At 54.9% G+C, this 20,526-nt stretch overlaps 6 protein-coding genes across 6 annotated transcripts; 5 read left to right on the top strand and 1 right to left on the bottom strand.

Moving 5' to 3' along the window:
- Positions 1-4,348: 4,348 nt before the first annotated feature.
- On the top strand, positions 4,349-5,209 carry DCS_05525 (uncharacterized protein; the record flags this gene model as incomplete). Its single annotated transcript, XM_040802828.1, has 1 exon — positions 4,349-5,209. The coding sequence occupies one exon, from the start codon at positions 4,349-4,351 to the stop codon at positions 5,207-5,209; it is 861 nt and encodes a 286-aa protein (XP_040657861.1).
- A 545-nt stretch (positions 5,210-5,754) lies between these two features.
- On the top strand, positions 5,755-7,314 carry DCS_05524 (siderophore biosynthesis protein; the record flags this gene model as incomplete). The annotated part of the gene is made up of 2 exons (XM_040802827.1): positions 5,755-6,043; positions 6,146-7,314. 2 exons carry the CDS (start codon positions 5,755-5,757, stop codon positions 7,312-7,314), a joined length of 1,458 nt encoding a protein of 485 aa, XP_040657860.1.
- A 1,473-nt stretch (positions 7,315-8,787) lies between these two features.
- DCS_05523 (putative lysine N-acyltransferase C17G9.06c) lies at positions 8,788-10,673 on the top strand (the record flags this gene model as incomplete). Its single annotated transcript, XM_040802826.1, has 2 exons — positions 8,788-10,415; positions 10,556-10,673. The coding sequence occupies 2 exons, from the start codon at positions 8,788-8,790 to the stop codon at positions 10,671-10,673; spliced, it is 1,746 nt and encodes a 581-aa protein (XP_040657859.1).
- Positions 10,674-13,723: 3,050 nt separating this feature from the next.
- DCS_05522 (uncharacterized protein) lies at positions 13,724-14,561 on the bottom strand (the record flags this gene model as incomplete). Its single annotated transcript, XM_040802825.1, has 2 exons — positions 13,724-14,151; positions 14,360-14,561. 2 exons carry the CDS (start codon positions 14,559-14,561, stop codon positions 13,724-13,726), a joined length of 630 nt encoding a protein of 209 aa, XP_040657858.1.
- Positions 14,562-16,200: 1,639 nt separating this feature from the next.
- Positions 16,201-17,072, top strand: DCS_05521 (uncharacterized protein; the record flags this gene model as incomplete). Its single annotated transcript, XM_040802824.1, has 2 exons — positions 16,201-16,504; positions 16,654-17,072. The coding sequence occupies 2 exons, from the start codon at positions 16,201-16,203 to the stop codon at positions 17,070-17,072; spliced, it is 723 nt and encodes a 240-aa protein (XP_040657857.1).
- A 1,891-nt stretch (positions 17,073-18,963) lies between these two features.
- Positions 18,964-19,602, top strand: DCS_05520 (uncharacterized protein; the record flags this gene model as incomplete). The annotated part of the gene is made up of 1 exon (XM_040802823.1): positions 18,964-19,602. The coding sequence occupies one exon, from the start codon at positions 18,964-18,966 to the stop codon at positions 19,600-19,602; it is 639 nt and encodes a 212-aa protein (XP_040657856.1).
- Positions 19,603-20,526: the final 924 nt, after the last annotated feature.

Below are 20,526 nucleotides of genomic sequence, written 5' to 3'. Positions count from 1 at the left end.
ATCTGCTGTATTGACGAGTAATTGATTATTATTCGTACTGCATATTTTCTTGAACCGGTATTAAGTCTCAAGTGCTCTTGTAAGTACCCGCAAATGTATTACTTGTGCTGATACTCTGTACCTGTACATGATGCACCTAAGGAGTAGATCCTTTACAAGCATATTACTTGTGGGTGCAATCGCTTGCAATGTACTCCGTACGGAGTATTCAATGTAGTACTACGGAGTACTGTATAACTGCATTAATGCATTGCACAATAAACTAGGCGAGTCTGGCCATGATTTTATGCAAGAGTATTATTTAGTCTTTCTACTTTTATAGTCTATCCTAGACATCCCCAAAAGCGTGTCAATACTTGATTGAGAACAAATTGGCAAGACGGAACGGATGACATGCTGACATAGCAACGGAATCAAACTGAGCATAAATGGCTATATAGCGAAACAGTACACACCGCAAACGCCCTCTGATCAAGAGCATTCTTTGCGGATGGGAGGTCAGCAAACGGAACGGCCATTCGTGGCGAAGCTGCCCGCGAGGTTCTACTATTGAGATGCCCTAGCTGTTACGTCTGGGCTTTCCTAAGTGATAAACCTAGGCTCGAGTTTATGTTGGCAGAAAGGTCAGGGCGTCTCTGAGCAACAAGTTGAATGCTACGTTGGTGATAAGTTATAAACCGTAACCAAGTAAGGGTATGGTCAACACTTGTATTAAACGCTGATTAGCTGTCTATCTAATGAGTGAATTATACTAATCGACAATATATAGCCAATCGGATTACCGAGGAACTTGGTCGTCTCGAGCGCGAGGAAGAGTTGGCTGAAGAGCTCATCCTATAGCGGCGCTGCCAGCAAGAAGAACAGTTGCGTCAACAGGATAAGCAGCTTCGCCAGTCCTAGCGTAATATGGACAAGGCTTTTAGCCGTTTGCTGTGTTTGCGAAAGATGAAACGTCAATTAAGAGAGCGTGGTATCGGGGTGGCTCGTTGTGATTTTGCAAATTTGTAAGCGATAGAAGACGCTGATTAGAGACAAGAAACTCGTTGAAAAGATTTTGGAAAATGTGCATCGACAAGAGGCGGAAGTAATTGCGCAAGTACAGTCTGCTTGTTCCTCGGATATTATCGATAGGTTGGGAGCTTGCTTCTGGTCTTTCTTTGTCGGAGATTCCAGGCGAGGTAGCTCAAGGTCCTGTTGTTGACAAGGCGCTTGGCAGCGCGTCGGAATCATAAAAAATATATAATATATATATTTATTCCTTCCATGGCATCAGGTTGCTGATCTGCCTAAATATCCCCGAGTACCAAACAGCGGAATTTGGACCGCGCAGTGTCTTCCATAAATCGTGCATTCGAGTAATCTTACCTGGTGTAAATCGCATGCGACAAATATCTGGTTAATAATCCATAAAGTTGGAATTACCGTCCAATCCGGAGATACCGTCGCAAGAGTCTTGTTTCCCATTACAGCTGAGTTTCGGACGCATCTGGGCGGGAGTGTCGTCAACGTAGTCGCCTTCACCATAACAATCATTACCCTCAAACGGATGAAATAAGCCAAGCCAGTGGCCAACCTCGTGGGTAAGGGCTCGACCAATTCTACCGGCTTCCTTGTAGTGAATATGATCGGACCTAACCATGACGAAATCTCGGTTCCCAAAACTTCTTCGATTAGGTAGGCTGGCAGCACCACCACGAGACTCATCGTCCTCCCATATTTCATCGACTATATATACGTTGAGCGTACTATCGTTTCCTTGATACAGGGCCCTCTGCATTGCCCGTCTACCAGAATCGATGGCCCAATCGGCGTTGTACGTCCAATCGGCATCTTTTATCCGAAAGGAGAAACCTGTTACAGCAAAATCCCAGTTTAGTTGATGTAACTGGTTATCGAGCCTCGATCTGGTTATAATGCTCATACTATTGCTATGTTTAGCAACAGGCGGTGCGACAACATGAAAATATATGTCAATATTGACTTCTGGACGTGGCTCGCTACGACGAGCCAACGTCGATTTTTTCATAAAGAATTCATGGAGGGCGACAAGCTCCGTAGAAGGCCTGTCGATACCGCAGCTAGCGTTTTCCGGTTGTTCTAGAGTTGTGGCTACTGTAACTGTAGCTGCTAGGGCTACAGTAAGCGAGCGTATAAAGGTAAAAATAATGAGATAGGAGGGGCAGCGAATATTAGGGAGTGTAATGGTACACCAGGGGGCCGTCGATTCGTGGAAGAAGACTCGAAAAATAGATTTTCAAAAGTTATGTTTTGCTTAGTTATTGGCGCTGAAAATACCGCCGTAGAAGGAACTGGCAATAGGTTAGATTCTGAAGTAGCTCACAAGTATTCTCTTCTGGTCCGCAATCCTTCTATTTGACGAGATCTTGGTAATTTTTATCTTTTTTTCATACATCAACGATCCGCCCGACTTTACGGAGTAAGTATATTCCGGTTCGTTTTTCGATTCAATTTCGTAAAATGGTTTGGCGTTCCTGTTCCTGAGCGACATTTCTAATACTAAGATGTAAATGATTAGGTAAATTTATAGTGTTTAGTAATGAAAGTTCATAGGTAGCCTTTGAAATGACTCGTTTAACTCGAAATAGTCCAAGCTTTTTGTTATCCAGTTTGTCGATTGGTCGCATTGTTTTAATATTTCATCGTAGTAGGTAATTACACCATATTTCCTTTTCGAAATATTAATCCCTTCAATCTTTTCTTATCATAGTACAGTACTTAGGTGGTCATTCAATATACAACGAATTTAAGTCCTTTTCCCATTTCTTCCTGCAGTTTTCGTAAATTATTCTGTCTGTACGTAGTAACTACTTATTATGGCTTGCTCTGCTTGTGGGCGTGTCAGCTGACTCGGTATGCTTCGGGATTGTACTGTATCCATAAGTAAACGTCAAGAATACGGGTATATACACTGATAGAAACACTGCCCAATAAAGATACTATCCTAATATATGCTGCTCAGGGTTAGAGCTATGCCTCCCTACTACCTGCGGCTACTGGCTGCAGTACTACTGCCAGCCGGAACACTTACTATTGTACAATTTGTACAAGAAGTACTCCGTATTAAGTCGATTATATATCGACCTATGATTCTATGTCGACCAATGACTCAACGTCAACCACCAACACACTATTGACCAAGCATCAACCGTACTATCAAGTAGGACCTATCCCGCACTGCTACCAGCTGTCACCGTGCAGCAGCCCTACTAGACAATCGACCAACGGTCAATTGAATGCACCATCAACTACCGATTGACCGTTCCACCAGCCAGTTGCATAGACCAACTGGCTATTCGGAGTTGCCGACTAAATGAATAGACAGATCATTCGGACCGGCCAATCGAACAGACCAACAGACTATTCGGAATTACCAAAGGCAAAGATCAATGGACTGTTCGGAACAAGCCGACAACTACATCCTCATCTATACTGTCGTTACCAATTGTGGTACTACCTCCTGAACATAAATAGTCCTGTCCTTCCCGTACTTTACTTAGATGGTTAATCGCACTGCGTTTTTATAATCGTACCCCATACATTGTAATTGCACACTTGCTATTACAATTGTATTGCATACATTGCAATATCCGCACTTCTTACCCAGTTACTAACTGGCACCCATTCTGCTGTTACCAACAGCCTGATTAATCCCCTAGTCCGTGCGATATACTTCCAACTGTCTTTCTTGCAAATTGCAACAAGTTCTGCTGGAAACTCGTCAACATCTGAAATCAGTCGCTTACCTCTCGATTCACTCGTTTTCATCAGGTCATTGTACGGACAGGTTGAAGGAGGGATACAGCTGTGGCTTGTCGCGCGTGCCACCCAGAAATATCAACAAGCGGCGGTAGACACATGGATATGTAATAGACAGGCGGGCAGCATATGAACCTAGGTAGGCAGGCGAGCGGTGCTTAGGCAGGCTGGCAAGCGGATAAGCAATAGGCAGGCCGGCAGTTAGGTAGCCAGGCGGGTAGCATGTAGGCAGGTAGACGGGTCGGATGGTACCAGAGGTTGCAGCCAACAAAGGCACAGGAGCCTGCCGAAGGCACCCCCGAAGAAGAGATGTGACTTTCTCGGTGGATGCAAAGGACGGCCTTGCGTGTTGATGGCAGGGCCTGATCTGCCATGCTGAAGCTTGCAAAAGAGTTTCCTGCGTTGGTGTATTTCGCTAGCCTGCTTGGTCGACGACATGTACGTTGCGCGATGCAGGCATAACTTTTCGCAAACGTTTCGCCGTAGAATCCCGTCGTTCTATTTAACGTCATGCTCGGGAGTCCGACCTGGCGTTGTTTGTCTCCCTTGTCGACTCCCCCGGCTGAAAATTATGTCACAAACATCAATGCCATCCGACACGGCTGCACCCGCGCGAAGACGGCCCGGCCGCTCACGATCGCCCGATGGTTTCAGCTTGGCATCACAGCAAGTCGATGACCAAGTCCTCACCATTTGGGCCGACGAAGACTTCGAGCCACGAGGCGTCCGGCCGAGGCGAGCGTATTACGGCAACAACGTACCCGCACTTGGCGACATTTCCAACGGTCAGTCTTTTTCCTTGCTTGAAAGGCATCGGTTTGTTCGAGATGCCATGGAGAAACACCACACATGTGCGCAGCAGCAGAACTGGGAGTGTCGCGATTTCGCCCAAAACGTCGTGCAAGATGATCGCATATCCTTCGAGGAACAGGTAACGGGCGTCTACGACTGGACATACCGGGAAAAGGCCGAGAACGTGTGGGACTGGATCGTCGGCAACAAATACGACGAGAGCTGGACCGAGGTGCAAAAGGTCGAGTTCCGGAAAATGCTTCACAGGATGGGAACGCTTGCCAGGGCGGCGGCGAAAGGACAGGAATTTGACGAATTGGACCGGCATTTCTTCCAAAAACGAGTCGTGCGCTTGAGGATCCCCATCGAGGTCTTTGCCGAAGACTGGTGCCAATATCGCTTCTTTCCCGTCGGCGCGTGCCGACCGCGGCACAAACGGTCCCAGTTCAACGCCGAGGACCAGCGGAAGATTGATCAAGCATACCCGGAATATTGGGCCGCCGGGGAAGGGCCCCCTGCGGGACAGTCGGCCGGCACGGCGTCGCCATTGAACGGCCGAGTGAGTGGCCAGGACGCATCGTTTGTACGATTAGCAAACAAGGCGTACGGGCAAGCACGCAAGTACCACCTGATTTTGTGAACAATTGTTCAACACCTTATGCATTCTCCGACAATTATGGGTTGCATCTGTGTCGCCTCTTGCGGCCCTCTTCCAGCGAGCTTGAAATAGCTTGGATTAGGAGGAACAGAAATGCCGACGACGTGGTGTTGTGGCCTGGTGCCTGACATTGGCAGAATGCTCCATTCAGGAATGAGCATGCATGACTAAGCCGTGAGATGGTGAAATTGAGCCCTCGAACCTCGTAAATGTTGCCTTGCTCGCTCTACCATTTTACACTGGAAGCAGCTTGCAGAGAGTGAGCGGGCTTTTTTTCGGTATTCTTTCGACTCTCAAGCCCATTCCACCAGCTTCGCCTTTGCGTTTTTGATCGTCGTCATTGGCAATTGTGAAGAAAGCACAATCGTTGACCGTGATCGGGTTGTTATGACGTCATTCTGCGAGACAGAAGTAATGCCTGGCACCCGCATCAGCTATCCCAACTGGCAACTACCGGCATCCACATGGTGATTTAGATTCCACTTGACCCGTCCGGCAATAATCACGGACAGACAGCGTGTCGCACCATGAGCCATGCAGCTCGACGGGCAACGCAGCGTCTTGCCCAGCAGGCACGAAGCTGGTCAGGCAGGCCATCCGCGGCCCTCAGTCCGGGCTCGTGTACGTCCACCACGAGGTTGGGAGGTCGGCACGCCGCCAGCAGGATGACAAGGAAGGCGCCGGACGGGGAGGAGCGCCAGACGACGCCGGAGAGCGCCCGGAGAAGCGTCAAGAACCGGCCTTGCATGCGGGAGCGGAGTAATGCACTCCTCAAGGCGACGGCCAACGACCCGACGGGTGGCGATGAGACGCACGGTACGCATCTGTGCTCTACGTCATCTGGTGACATGCCTACCCATCAGCTCCCGTCGTGCAGCCTGTAGAAATGGAAACTCACTCACCTCATCCTTCTCGCAGGACGGCTCCTGACGACGCCGACCCGATTGCTCAAGCTGATTCTCCCGATACCCTTCCACCCCGAGCCAGAGCACATCGAGGCGAGCTCTGAGGGGCGAAAGGAGTGGGGTGACAAGGCCGTCGAGCCGTTGGCCCTCCTGATTCATCCGAACCAGCCGTTGTCGTACCTCGAGCGGCTCATTCAAGCCGAGATGCCGCCGATGCGGGTGCGTGGCCGAGAGAAGCTCCCGGAAATTGTCTTCCGCGCCGAGGGAGAGCGCAAGAAGGGCACAGAGCGTCCGATCGATGACGGTCGAGGGGGCGCCCATGTCGCCGCCCACTCGGGCCTCGGATGTCAAGGTCCGGCGAGACGCGACACAACATGGGTACGGTGGAGCGGCAGCACCGAGGTGGGCGACTTCATCCGCGACGCCGCCCGCCGTCGCGAGTTTGCCGTGGCCATCGAGGGCCATCCCCGGGCGTTGCGGGTGGCGGTGCCGAGCTTCGAGGATCGCACGCACTACATGCGGCTCCGTCTGCGGACCATGTCGCGGCAGGTCGAGGTCATGGCGGGCGTCAAGAAGGAGTGCGACGAGCTCGCCCACAAGGGCGCTCACCGTCTCGCCGAGGGCGGCTTCGTGCTCCTGTCGTCCTGGTGGGGCGTCGTCTACTACGTCACCTTTCACACCGACATGGGCTGGGACCTCGTCGAGCCCGTGACGTACCTCGCCGGCTTGGCCTCCATCATGGGCGGATACCTCTGGTTCCTCTTCATCAGCCGGGACCTCAGCTACAAGGCGGCCATGAAGCTGACGGTGACGAAGCGGCAGAAGGCCCTCTACCAGGAGCGAGGCTTCGACCCGCAACGGTGGGAGCAGGCGACGCACGAGGCCAACCTGCTTCGAAGGGAGATACGAACCGTGGCCACCGAGTACGACGTCGCGTGGGACGAGATGAAGGACCTCGGCGGCGAGAGGATCAAGGATGCGCTGGAGCGGGAGAGGAAAGGGAGGAAGGGCGAGGAGAAGGAGGGCGAGGAGAAGGAGGGCGAGGGGAAGGAGGGCGAGGGGAAGGAGGGCGAGGAGAAGGAGGGCGGGAAGGAGGACGAGAGGAGGGGCGACAATGAGGGGGCAGAGGAAGCAATGGCAGGGGAGACGTCCCCGACCGAGAAGAAAACCGTGTCGAGGTAAAACCCGGAGCAACCAGATTCGTCCCGACTGATTGGATAACGCAACCAAACGATTGCCTGGCCCTTGCGGTATTTCCGAGGACACAATCCGCGGCATCTCTACCCGCACCTGGCCATTGGAGTCGGGGGTACACGCATCGAGGGCTGGGCAGCCTCATGGAAGGGAATGCGTGTGGCAACCTGTAGCCGTGGGTCTGCGTTGAATGACTCTGCGTAGCATCTACCCGTCGTGAACGAAATGGACGTAGTCGGCGAGAGTCGTCCGATGGCGATGGCGGTGTCGGAGGTGCGGCGAGGAACCGCCATGACGTTTCGGCGAGCCCGACAGATTGCGTGGCTCATGGCGCGACGAAGGAGATTCAATCACAAGTCCGGCAGGTGCTGCTTTCTCTGTGCTTGATTATTTTTTTTTGAGTGAGCATGACGCGATGATGGGATGTTTGTCGTTTCTTGTAGGTGATGCCGTACGATAATTCGTGCCGCACCACGGACGGCGGCCCAAGTACGGAGTATGGTGTGCCCATATGTGCATGTTCAAGGTGGTGTCGGTGCGTTAGGCTGGTGTTCCATTCGTTTCCATTCGATTCTCCTGGACATTCGTACAGAGCAATCCTCGGTACTCCGTACAGTGTACAAAGATGCATGCAGGCGCTGTGGAAGACATGTTGATCAGACACAGCGTTCACCCATATGAATGGTGCCTATTTGCAGTGAATCACAACAGCGTACTCCGTACGGAGTGCAGTTGTCGGTTGTACACTACACGGAGTATACTTGCAGTCAAGTAGGTGTACATTCTAATGTACTTAGGCCCAGGTGTAAGCACAAGTAAGTACGGCCACCTGCGGAATAAATGTACCTGGTTGTACTCCGTACTCCGTACTGTAGTTGCACATATACTCGAGTGTAGCCACTCATAATGAATTATTCCTCCGCACTCCAGTACGCACTTGGACAAGGCTGTGATTACTTTAGGTACAACTAGTCGTACTGGTTCCAAGTACCATTACAAGTGCTGGTGCTGGTTCCAAGTACCAGTACTGCGCACACGTACTCGTTGGCGTACTTGCCGTACTCTGTACTTCCTTGCACTTCGATGTCGATGAGTGGGGTGATGATGAAGCCACTCGACCGATCGGGTTGCTGATGAAGAATACTTGCAGAGTACTTACTGTACATGTCCAGTACTTGCCGTTGTGTACACGTAAGTAAGTATTTCACCTGCTCGACTACTCGTACGAGTACTCTGGGCAGCTCTTCAGTATGTGCGCGCAACAAGTTACAGTACCTTGCCGCGGCGTACCCGTCACCTACATGCACATGTACACCTGAGCACTGCCGTACTTACGTGCTACGCAATGAAATGTGCCGTCGATGCCAGCCGGCCATGGCAATACTCGCCTACCCCGCAAGCATCGCCAGATCGTCCGTCAACCCCCGCCTCCCTCTTCCTCCTCGACGAGAATCATGAACGATGCTGCGCCTGCCAGATGGCCAGATCTTCACCGTCACGCCCGTCTTCGCCGGCGTCGGCTTCCGCAGCCATGAGCACAGCGCGCACCACCACCCGTACCCGGTCGGGTGGACGACGGTGCTGCACACGGAGGAACGTGTCCCCGTCGGCGGCGAGGCTGGCGGCGGCAGCGTCAGCCTCGGCCATAACCGCAGCCAGAGCTACCGACAGAGCTTCAGCCAGAGCCGCGAGGAGGTGACGACGCCGACGACGCCGTCGACGCCCGTGACGCCCATGACGCCCATGACGCCCTCAAGGGTGGCGAGCAAACGGTACAGCTCGAGCTCCAACGCGAGCATCGGCTCCGCCTTCGGTCCGCCGGCACGCACGAGGACGAGGCCCTTCACGGAGCCGACGCTCGACGGGGACGTCCTCTTCATCTCGTCCATCTCGAACCCATCGAGCGCCGAGTTCAAGCCGGCGGCGAGCCCGACCCGCCAGCTCGCCATGATGCTCTGGGTCACGCTCTACTGGTACTTTCACCAAGCCGAGCCGCCGAGGCGCAGCAGGCACAGGCCCTCGCACCATCATGGCCCCGACTGGAGGATCAGGATCCGGCGCGACGGCATCCTCCGCGGCCGCAACCTCATCCCCAAGCTCGAGCGCATGGGCCTCATCGCCTGCGAGGACAGCACCGTCGGTGCCGACGGCGACGAGGCGGCCGACGGCGACGGCTGGGGCCACATGTTCGCCTCGCGTCGCATGTTCTGGCAGATCCCCGGCCGCCTCTTCCTCTTCTCCCTCCAGCCGGCCCGCGTCCCCTCGTCGTCCTACCCGGGGTCCCCCGTGGGAAGCCGGCCGAGCTCGCCGAGCCGGCTCGAGGCCCGCGGTCCGCCCCCGCAGTCGCCCCCTCAGCGGTTCGACGCCGACTTCCCGAGCATCCCCGTGCCGCCGACGCCGACGACGCCGGGGTCCTTTGCCGCTTCCGCCTCGGGATTCCTCCACGGCCCCGGCTTGGTCTCGGCCATTCCCGTCGGTCCCTTCCAGTCGAGCTCCCACCTGCCGACCTACTACCCGCCGGCGCCGCTGCAGTACGTCGTCACCGACGGCGTCCGGCACCCCCTCCGGCCGAAGCCGCCGCGCATGGGCGAGGTCTTTTACACGCGCTTCGTGCCGAGCCACGGCCAGTACCTCGCCTTCCGCGTCGCCTCGTGCTCGCCCCAGCCGGTGGCCTACCTCGGCCCCGTCGGCCCCAAGCCGCCCGTGGTCGGCGGTGGCATGTCGTCGATGAGCGACAACGCGCTGCTGCAGTCCTGGCACGTCATCCCGCGCATCCGCGAGTTTTGGGGCGACTACGACGGCCAGGCGCTCGCCGCGAGGCTCCGCGACAAGCACGCCTTCCCCGTCATCGGCCTCTGGGACGGCGTGCCCTTTGGCTACTTTGAGATTTACTGGGTCAAGGAGGACATGCTCGGCCGCCAGGTCGGCAGGGACAGCGCCGACTGGGATCGCGGCCTTCACGTCATGATCGGCGAGGAGTGGGCGCGGGGCAGGGTGCCGGCCTGGCTCACGGGGCTCGTTCACTGGTGCGTGACGGCCGACATCCGGACCATGAGCATCTGCCTCGAGCCGCGCGTCGACAACCACAGGTTCGTGACGCCCCTCTGTCATCGTCGTTCTTTCTCCGTTGTTTTATTTTGCTCTCGTTTGCTCGTCCTCCGACGGCTGTGCTGTCATGTTACCATTCAACAGAGGAAGAAGGGCTAACTCGATGTCTCATCGTTGGCAGGATGATGCGCCACCTCGAGGCCCTCGGCTTCACCAAGGAGAAGCTCGTGACCTTTCCCCACAAGAAGGCATGGTACATGAAGTTGAAGAGGGAACTGTGGGAGGGGCCGGCATTGTGACCATGATGGTGAACAAGTCGACGGGTAGGGCCGCGTTGCATGGCGAGCATGTGCTGCAGTGTACACGTGCATCATCGTGTGTGCCCATTATTCTCCGTCGTGACGAAGGGAAGAGATGACTGTTTGGAATACGAGGCCAGCGTCAACTCAACGCCGCTCTGTTCCGAATCCAAGGCGTAAGTGCGAGTGCAAGTGCGAGTACGGAACTCTTCGGATCAAACCTTCGGACAGCGTGTCGTTTGGGCGTTGCGTTGCCGTGCCGGCCGTGCATACGGCACCTAGATATAGTTGTAAACATATACAGAGTACATGACCTGTTGGGTCTGGTAGTATGCCGCAGATGACGCCTTCTCATGAATTGATAACCGCAACGGGACTGTTTTCCAAATAGACTACGGTCCACAGTTGGATAGTTTCGTTCCTAAACAGATGCGTGTCTGCAATGCTAAGAGGACGGGTTTATGAAGTTGATTTTACTCACCAAGAGTCGGGATCCCATAATGAAGCAAGCATCCATGTCTGCAAATACGCAGGCCTTAGTGGCCAGGGCTGGATCGTTCCGGTTGAACTATGCATTATAGCAATATATAATGGCGGAACGGGAGGTTTTCATCGAAGAAGCGCCGCTTCATGTGGATTTTGACCAGACTTTCCAATTACGCGTTTCCATCTATCCTTGGTCTACAGAAACAAGGTTAATCGTGGGAAGCGTTCCCGCGGCACCATCCGTTTATGCTGGCAAGAAACGGAAAGGTGGAGAGCGGAGAGGGATGCCGATGATGGCGATTGTTGCAGGCAGGTTTGCACGTCACACGTTCGGGAACGGGGACTGTGCCGGCGGCAGCACGTCAATACAGCAAAAGTAAGTATCTCTAACAGCGCAGATCATCAACAGACAAACCTTCATATCTATCAGAGACATCAAAAAATTGCTTCTACGACGTCCTGAACAGACTGCCTGGGACCTGACGGCACGCTTTTGGCAATCGTTGAGGAGAGGGATGCGAACTCGGTACCGCATTTCACAAGCAAGCTGCTGGTACTCTTCCAAAAGCTTTGAGGGATACAAATTCCATCACGCGTTCCTCCGAGCAGTTTGTTCACCTCCATAAGTTTGGCATAATATACTAGTCCATCTTTCCCGAAGGTTCGTGAGAGTCTATGAAATCAGTAGCTTCGGCTTCGGTAAGGTTGTGCAACTTGTAAATCGTGTCTTCGGCACTGTTTACTGCATCGGAGAGTTGCGTACAGCTAGAGTGAAGGGCGGTGGCCGGTTCAGCGTTAACAGCCTAACCCTAGGCTGTCACACCAGGCCACTTACCATAGTAATATATAGCTACCCTATAGTGTACACATTATAGGCCCGCAATTGCATCAGTTGTGGATAGGACAGCCGCAAGTCTTCGTCAATGATGCCTTCACATATTATAATATTGCCCTCATTTTAGGACATACTTGGTAGCAAAGGCGTTCGTACTCCATAAGTACAGACTAACGATTGCATCGTATTATTTTCCTAGTAGATAATGGCTTCAATTTGCCTGACTCAGGCGCACTCTGCATAGGGTGCTCGCAACGCATTGTGAAAACCGGTGATTTCTAGTCTTACATGATGGACGGGAAGGGTGAGTGGCACAGCTTCGACGTCACAGCTACTTGAAACTCCCTCCTTTACGGCACCATGCTCGCCACGGAATGTGACATCGACGACAACTCGCATCAGTGCCAGTTCACCGCACACTGGCTTTACTGTAAGTAGATGTAGTTGCATGTACGGTAATACACTTTGACCCAGCATTGCCGCCAATACTAATACGGCGTACTGTTTGGCCCTTTCCTACAACGGTATGAATAATGTTGACGGCGCCGTCGAGGAATCCACTGGTGTTTCGGGTGGTGCCTCGATCTGGAATTACCTTTAGAGAGATAGTAGTGCCGAAAGGGCGGAAAGTCGCCGCAGGTATGCCGAGGTTTCTCACCATCGTGGAAGGCTCTGTGGGGTACAAGACGGTAGGAAGAGTAGTAAGTAATAGTAGAGGATTCGATCATTACAAGTTGAGAGTAATACCACCTGGGCTTGCGCGTAAGACTCTAATTAGTGCCCAGTATTATTTGCATACTGAAACGGGGTGTCCGATGGATATTACGTACTTGGGTGGGCTCTCGTAGCTTCGCCAGGGTCCCTTCAAAACACAGCATTCGTCTGCAAGGACTCCGTAGTTGTACATACTTGCACATGTACTTACAGTAGGGTATAACAGCCTTACTATGGAACATGATTATTACTTCTATTGGTGGAGAGTCGTGGAGCAGTAATAGTACTGTAGGCTCCGCATGCAACGGTAGGGCTGGATATGCCTGAACGAAAATGTTGGTAGGGTCTGGGGTTTGATGGTAGTCAAATCTAAGTAAGTACTACTTACACAGTGCTCGTACGCAGGCAGACTTTGAACGAGTGAGGCGGAAGCGAGGCAGTGCAAAGTCATGTCCATGTTATTCGTCAAAGGTCGTCACGTCTCTACCTGTCCGCCTATTATCTACCAGAGCTCCCCGAAATGCTTCGATGATTGGGTCATGTACAGTAGTATCGTTGACTCATGGGGCCAGGGAAGAGCTGGCTGTCGTGTGCCGAAAAGAGTGATTATCCGCCGTAACTCCGTACCAAGCGGCTTCGTACAAGCAAACTTGGGGCAAACTCCTGTGCTTGCCCGCCCAGGGCATTTGTCTCCGGCCTTGATCATATTGCGAGGCTGTTTCGCGCGCCGTCCTTGTACGTTCCTGTGTACCGACAGGCAAGCATGGGACTTCTTCCCCGACTTTCCCGAGCGTGCCCAACCTCGACGGGCGCGTGGCCAGATAAGGATATGGAGGAAGGCTTCGAGATGGTGACGGTGTACGTTCGAGATTTCGAGAAGCACCTCACTCGCGGCAAACTTCACGGTACTTGTCCAATGCGCACTGGACCTAGTTCGAATCCGTGAGCGTGCTCTCCAAGCCGTCGGTTGTGTCCGTGCAAGTGATGATGGTATTGTGTCGTCTTCACAATCTTCCTATCCGATTAGAGGGACCGGTATGTCACGGACCGTAGGCGTCCACATTTTCTCGGGCAACGTGGTGAGCGCGGCCGGGTTGGGTCCAACCGTGCTGTTCAGCAGATCCCAACGCTCCGCGCATACCAGGTTTTCCCACAGCGCGTCCATGAGCGGCGTGTCGGTACATGCGAGCCGCCACTCGACTCTGTCATCCTTCGGGTCGCCCAGATGATAGGCTTTCCACCCGGCCTCTGCGCAGACTCTGGTGGCATTCGCCAAATCGGTGGCGGCATGCGAACGGTAGAAATCGTTCGTGGTCATGTTGATGGCACGTAGGTTTACGACAAGGGTGGAACAGCACTGGTCCTGGGTACCGGCTACCCTCGCTGCGCGCACCACGCAGACGTCGCGCAGGTACGTTGGCTGGATATGAGCCGAGTTGTCATCTATACGCAGCCACGTCGGCATCGTGTTGTTGGCTCAGCAGGGGAAACCTGCCGTTGATGAGGTCGAATCTTTGTTCCGTCGACAGCTGCCGTGTGTATATTTCGTCGATGGTGAGGGTGGCGTGTTCATCCTCGATTCCGAAGGAGCAAGGGGCCCAACCGAGACTTATATTTACTTGCGTCGGCCAAGACGAATGAGCCAGCTCACAAGGGTACTTGGACGCCGATGAGCTCTGATCCGTCTTGTCGGAGATCTCCGGAGAAGATGTCCGGAGAGATCGCCCAGGGGCAGGCGGTACAAGGGCTGGCACCGCCTCGTCGGCGCCTGGCTTGTCCATATTTTGCGGGCGTGCCTCTAGCAAGCCGACACTTGTCAGAGGCGAAAACAAAGAGGAAAACAAGAGGACCATGGCGGCTGGGGGGGGGGACGCAGGAGTGCCGATGCGGCAAATTGGCACGCCTACGCGACGGATCCTGCTGCCTGTGGCAGCAGGGGGTGTCCGCTCGACGGGTCACACCCACGAACGAAGCATCGTCAGATTGGTGGAAATCGGTCCGTTGGTGTTGTTGTGTTGTTGCCGCTCGCCGCTAGGTGTCCATGGTGTCCATGGTGCCCGCTTCCTGCGCCGTGAATAGATGGGAAAGTGGACACGGTTAGGTAACTAACCACAACCACGCCGACCTTCATAACCCCGTTACAAGCGCGGAGCCCTTGCAATAATACAATGACTTGCAACAATAAAATACGTGCAATAATACGTCCAATAATACTCCAAGCACAAGCATCTGGCGCGACAGATGCCATGAATTTGTCGACCCCGGGGCCTTGTAGCAGCTGAATCAACATCTGCCAACAGCTGAATCAACAGCTGCCCACAGCGGCAAGCGATGAACAGTAATGGACGCGATTCGAAGCCGATGGACCAACCGCTCGGGATGTACGGAGTACTTTTGTCTTGGTTTACCATGGAAGGATTGGCTTAAAATGGGCATCCCATTCTTGGTGCCTTTCCCATGGGCTTTCGCCTGTCCTCCATGCGCATTCCTTCCATTTATTTCAAGCGATATTTTGTCGCATCCATGGGTTGCTCGGTACGGACGAGGGGGTAATATGAATGCTTGCGGGCAGGATTCGTTGACGCCATGGTCGTCGTTGTTTTCGCTTTCCATTCGGCATGGCGCCTTGGCGTTGGCTGGGGCGGGCACCCATGGTGAGATTGGTATGACAACTTGCTTGATCCCTCCAAGACGTCTCCCGAGGCAGAAGGTCGAGAGGCAGCAGGGAAAGCGAGGGACGACAGATTTCCTACCGTACGAGGCGGTTAAGCATGTTTGCCGAGACATGTACACCTGGGTAGTAGGTAAATAATGCATGCCGTAATTCCAGAACGCAGGTGCGAAGCCATCACGGCCATCGACCGACCTGTTCCAGCAGTCATTCTGGCGCCTTGACCGTCTCGCTGCCCCCAGATGGCCAGGCATACTCGGCGCCTGTCGGACTTTTCCATCGTTTCTCGATGATTCTGTGCCTTCTGCATCGTATCCTGAACCGTCCATTCACCTGCCAACCGCTTCGCATCCGCAGCAAGTCCATACTTGACCGCCGTTGCCAGATGCTGGCGAAGCGAATGAAAATCACGTGTTGCGTCACGCTGGCTGGCTGGAGTAAGCCACTGGAGTAAGCCACTTGTTGCACCAAACTGGACGACAAAAATATGGCCGCCACAGTCAGTGTGGACTCGCAGTTAGTACAGTACTTACTCCGTACGTGGTAGTGTGGTAGGTTGGTGTTGCGGTGGGGTGTCAAAATTGTCGACTCAAGTTGTAGGCGTAGCGCTACCAAAACTGAATCGTCACTTTTGTCAAGCGACTGTACTGTACTTGGGTAAGCACTGCAAGTATGTCTGGCAGCCTGCCTCGCCCAACGCATCGTCACCGGCGAGGTCGACATGTTGGAACCAGCAACTATCCATGGCGCCGCAACGGGGACCGAAATGCCATTCGGATAGCCAGGTGCCCATCGTTCGGCACAAGTGCGCCGCACGCACCATGGCGACGCCGTGGCTCGCGGACCAAAGCGCGGCTGGCGACGACGAGGGCACGCGGCGAAACGGCGCACCTCGCGGCGGAAGCACCGTCGTCGATGGAGAGCCCGACCGGTCCACCCATCCAACGACCCAAGTTCCGGCATGGCCGTTCTTCGGAACCCGGCACCCCATGGTCAAAGTCCAGGTCGGACGAGGCGAAGCTCGCACCCGCGAACGAAGCCAGGCAAGGCGGCAAGGCTACCGGCAGCATGGTCAAGGACCTCCTCGCTCGGCGCAACGCCACGTCGGGGCAACATTGCACAGGCGTAGGTCGGCCGAGCCACCGGGGCCGGATTTGTTGCGAGCTTGCGCAATCCCGCGCACCGTGAGACATGCCCCGTCCAAGCACAAGGTGGAATCATGGTGAATATCCGGGGCCCGGTCGCCGTCAGCGACATGTGAGCCGCGAGTGCAGCGCAGACTTGGGGTGCCATGTTGGTGCCGGCTGCCTTGATTTTTGATCTTCTCCCTCGTCACCTCTCCCACGACATTTGTGCCATGACAGCTCGCCTGCACAGATTTGCGATGGTTTGGGATCCGGCGCTTCGGATCGGTCAGGAACACAGGATCTCGGAAGGGGTCGATCGGAGCAATGGTGCTGCTTTTGAGCCCCGGACCCGTTGGCGAAATGGCCAGCAGCAGGGGGTACCGACACTACGGCATTCTGCAGATGTGGATGCATACATGCGCATTCCTGCGAGCGCGCCGATGGGCCCGCACCGTGCTCTCGGCCGCTCGCTCGTGTTCGAGAAGGATATATCCGTCGACTTTGCGTCCCGCCCCGACGAGCCTTGTCGTCCGAGAGGGTGTGGCATGGATATGCTCCGGGACTAGGGAGCACCGCAGCTCGTGCTCGTATCGTGCCGTCGTATGATTACCGAATTCCGACGCCCTCGCATGCGTACGCCTCCCACGCATACGTATGCACCCTGCCAGCGCAGCACACCTGCCGCCATTCGCCAGAGAACTACCGGCACCAGGGAGCGCATGCGTTTGTAGCCTCGATCCGGACTCTCTCTTTGTCCCAGGTTATTTTTTTATTTTTATTTTTGGCGTCGTCCTCGCCGGCCAGAGCACGACATACTGTCCTTTGCCCGGCAAAGGTGGAGGAGCATGACAAGGACGCATCCTGCTCGTTTCCTGTTCGAAGCAAGTACGTACGTCGACCATCCCCTCTCGCCGACGCCGTCCATGTGCGAGGCACCGCCGGAACGACCGTCGTCCTTGTCGTCGCGTGCTGCCAAAACGGCAGGTGGTACTGATTCGATCGATGATCCTGTTCCTCCTGGGTTGCGTGTCTGGGATTCGGTGCCAGCAAAATCCCACCACACTCTCTTGGCGGCGGTCCCATGCTGTGCCGTGGTGCCCCGCGGGGGGTGCAACCGAATCGACGAGTATCGAATATAGGTGCACGGAGTACGAGGATGGAGCAGAGAAGGCGACCTCTTCTTCGCCGCGGGCGGGCGGGGTTGTATTTCCCCCGGTGTGTCGACCAAATTGGGCCTAGTCGGGACGCTTTCAAGTCGTTTATTGTATTATTGTCCCTGTGTACAGTACAGTAAGTGGTTAATAATACTCGTAATACGAGTACGGAGCACCGATACTCGCCACTCAAGACCTCATACCAGTGTCACCCAAGTACTGTAATATACTCGGTACTTGTGCTTGGAGGTGCAAAGTGCTTGCCGCTACCGTATTTCGGGGTGCATGGGCTGTACTCCGTACCCATTGGCAGAACTCTACGGAATAATACCACCTACTCCCTCCTTATCAAGTGCAGTATTACAAGGAATACTCCGTACTACTTACTTGGCCACTTTCGAGCAGCTATGAGCTAGTCTGGATTGGGCAGTATATATGCTGCTGCAGATGTACGGAGTACATGTAGGCACATACTTACGACAACGCCTACGCTTGTGTTAATGTCAGGGCGAACACAGAGTACTGTACGGAGGGGTTGGAAGCGAACTCTCCGGAATACGAACACGATTCACGGATGCTGATCCTTTCGTCCCAAGCATGGCATCCAGGCATGAAGCAGAGGACCTCGAGGTGGCGACGAGGTGAACGGGAGACGGCACGAGCTGATCCTTTCGTGGCAAGCTTGGCATCCTGGCATGAGGCATGAAGCAGAACATCTCGAGGCGGCGAAGAGGTGGGAGGGAACCGGCGCGAGCTTGTGCTCGAACGAAACATGGACCTCGGGCGGCCGAGAAAAAAAAATCCAACGCCGGTCGGTCGTGGTGCGGAAATGTCGCTTCTCGTCGTGCCCTCGTCATGGCCGTGTCGCCGTTGTGCCTACCGCCCGCTCTCCCTCGCCGTTGTCGTTTGCAGTCGAGTTCAGCGAGGTGATATTAGCAGGAGGCAAGCTCTCGCCAGTAAAGGGTCGACCAGAGGCACTGAAAGGCCACACGTGCCACGTGGGTGCACACGCGGCACATTCTACCAGGGCATGCACGTGACGTCGTGCAGAGGAAGGGGAGAGAAGCCGGTGCGTGGCAACGTCATCATGGTAGCAGCGTCTTCCGTCACCTCATGGCACCCGGCTTCGCTTCTCGACGGCGGCGTATCGTACTTCATTTCATCTATAATTACATGCTTCATCGCGGCCAACCATGGCTGCGATGCAGTCTACCAAGGAAATAAAAATCTAGTTCATCATGACATTGGACCGAACATCGTCAATTCTCCTCGTCTCTCCATCCCGCCCTCCACTCTAGGCAAAATGCAACACGTCGGTGCAGTCGGCATAGCTTTTCTGTTGGGCCAAGACAACACGTCAGCATTGCCTCGCATGATTGCTGGATGCGACAATGGCAATAAACCTACTTTGCACTCGGCTGATATAATCGGTGTCTTGCCAGGCTTTGGCTCCGACCTCCTCGCCGCCATCGTCTCCTCCGCCTGGGAATCGACGGGCGCGGAGAGCGCACCGGCGACGAGGAGAGATGCCAGGGTCAAGGCGGAAAGGGCGAGTCGGGAAAGCATTCTACTTTTGCGTCAGCCCATGGTCGTCGTCGGCCTCGGGCGCGAGAGAGGGTGTGGGGAGCCGGCTACTTCAGTGCGGGATGTGGTACGGGCAGCGGCGATTCCTGTCGACGTTGGCACGAGGTTCGAACACGGCAGGGCGAGTGGTGGGATGAATGGTAGAATCGTCTGTCCGAGCCTTTGCTCGTCGTCCTCGAAGCCGGCGAAGGTGGTGCCTTTTAACGACGCCGTTGAGCCCGACTCCGACCACATTCCGCAGTGGAGCCATCACCTCAGGCGACCGACAGTGGCCGACAGTCGCCCTGGCCGGATCCCCATCGAACCAGCTTGGCCAGAAAGTTGGACGTCTGCACGCCATGGCACCGGTGATGGCTGACTCGGAAGGAATCATCCTATGCCATGGAGACGTCTCCTCCGCAGCGATGACGGTGTCGGGGCGCTGACCGTTTCGTGCCAAAGGTCCGCGCAATCGAGGCAAGACGACACGGTGTCGGAGAGGGACGTTGTTTGGGACGGATCAACGACTGCGCCGCGTATGTACATGCGACGGCCGCTGGCCACCATCCACCGCGTATTGCTTACAGTTCACTTACGTACAAGCGGTGGTTGGTGTACTTACATGGGTAATGCGTCTTGGTCGCGGGCGAAGCATCGCGTGGATGATCCCACCCACCCCACCAGACCGGAGTGCGGTGCGGCGAGGAGGGAGCGCGCTAAACCGTGATAGGCAGCTCGCGCATCTGGAGAGAATGAGGACAAGAAGGTGATGCTCGATACGCCTCCCGGACAGGCAGATGGTCTCTCCGTCGTCGTATGCTGTAGTAAATGCCGTAGTAATATTCCTGCGCAGGTAGCATGGGTTCCATGACGGAGCCGGTACGGAGTGGTAGAGGCTAGAGGAGTTAGCAGCGCAAACACCGGTGCGAGCACGAGCGTCAGGATGGAAAACATAGCAGAACAGCACGCGCTGTAAAGTCGATGCACATGCGCTGCATTTACAGGCCAACACAGCTAGCTGTACGTTGCCTGCACCGGCCACCGTGAGGATACTAGGTACCTACCTACCTGCGCTTGCAGGTGCTCCCGCACAGGACCTGCACGGTGCCGATATGCACCTGCGCCCAAGTACCACTAGGTCTAGCACTGACGGTGCAGATGCAAGCACCCCCTCCCCCCAGATCCCCCACCAGGCCGCGGCTCGCATCACTCGGAGGGACAGAGGCCAAGGATCAAGCTAGCTTGGCAGGTCCATCCTCCACGTTGGCGAGGAAAGGTCATGACGGCTTGACGGAGAGACCGT

The sequence above is a fragment of the Drechmeria coniospora genome, chromosome 02, assembly GCF_001625195.1.
Source record: "Drechmeria coniospora strain ARSEF 6962 chromosome 02, whole genome shotgun sequence".
NCBI lineage: Eukaryota > Fungi > Ascomycota > Sordariomycetes > Hypocreales > Ophiocordycipitaceae > Drechmeria > Drechmeria coniospora.
The sequence above is the reverse complement of the archived record's forward strand: the minus strand, read 5'-3'. Positions and strand labels throughout refer to the sequence as shown.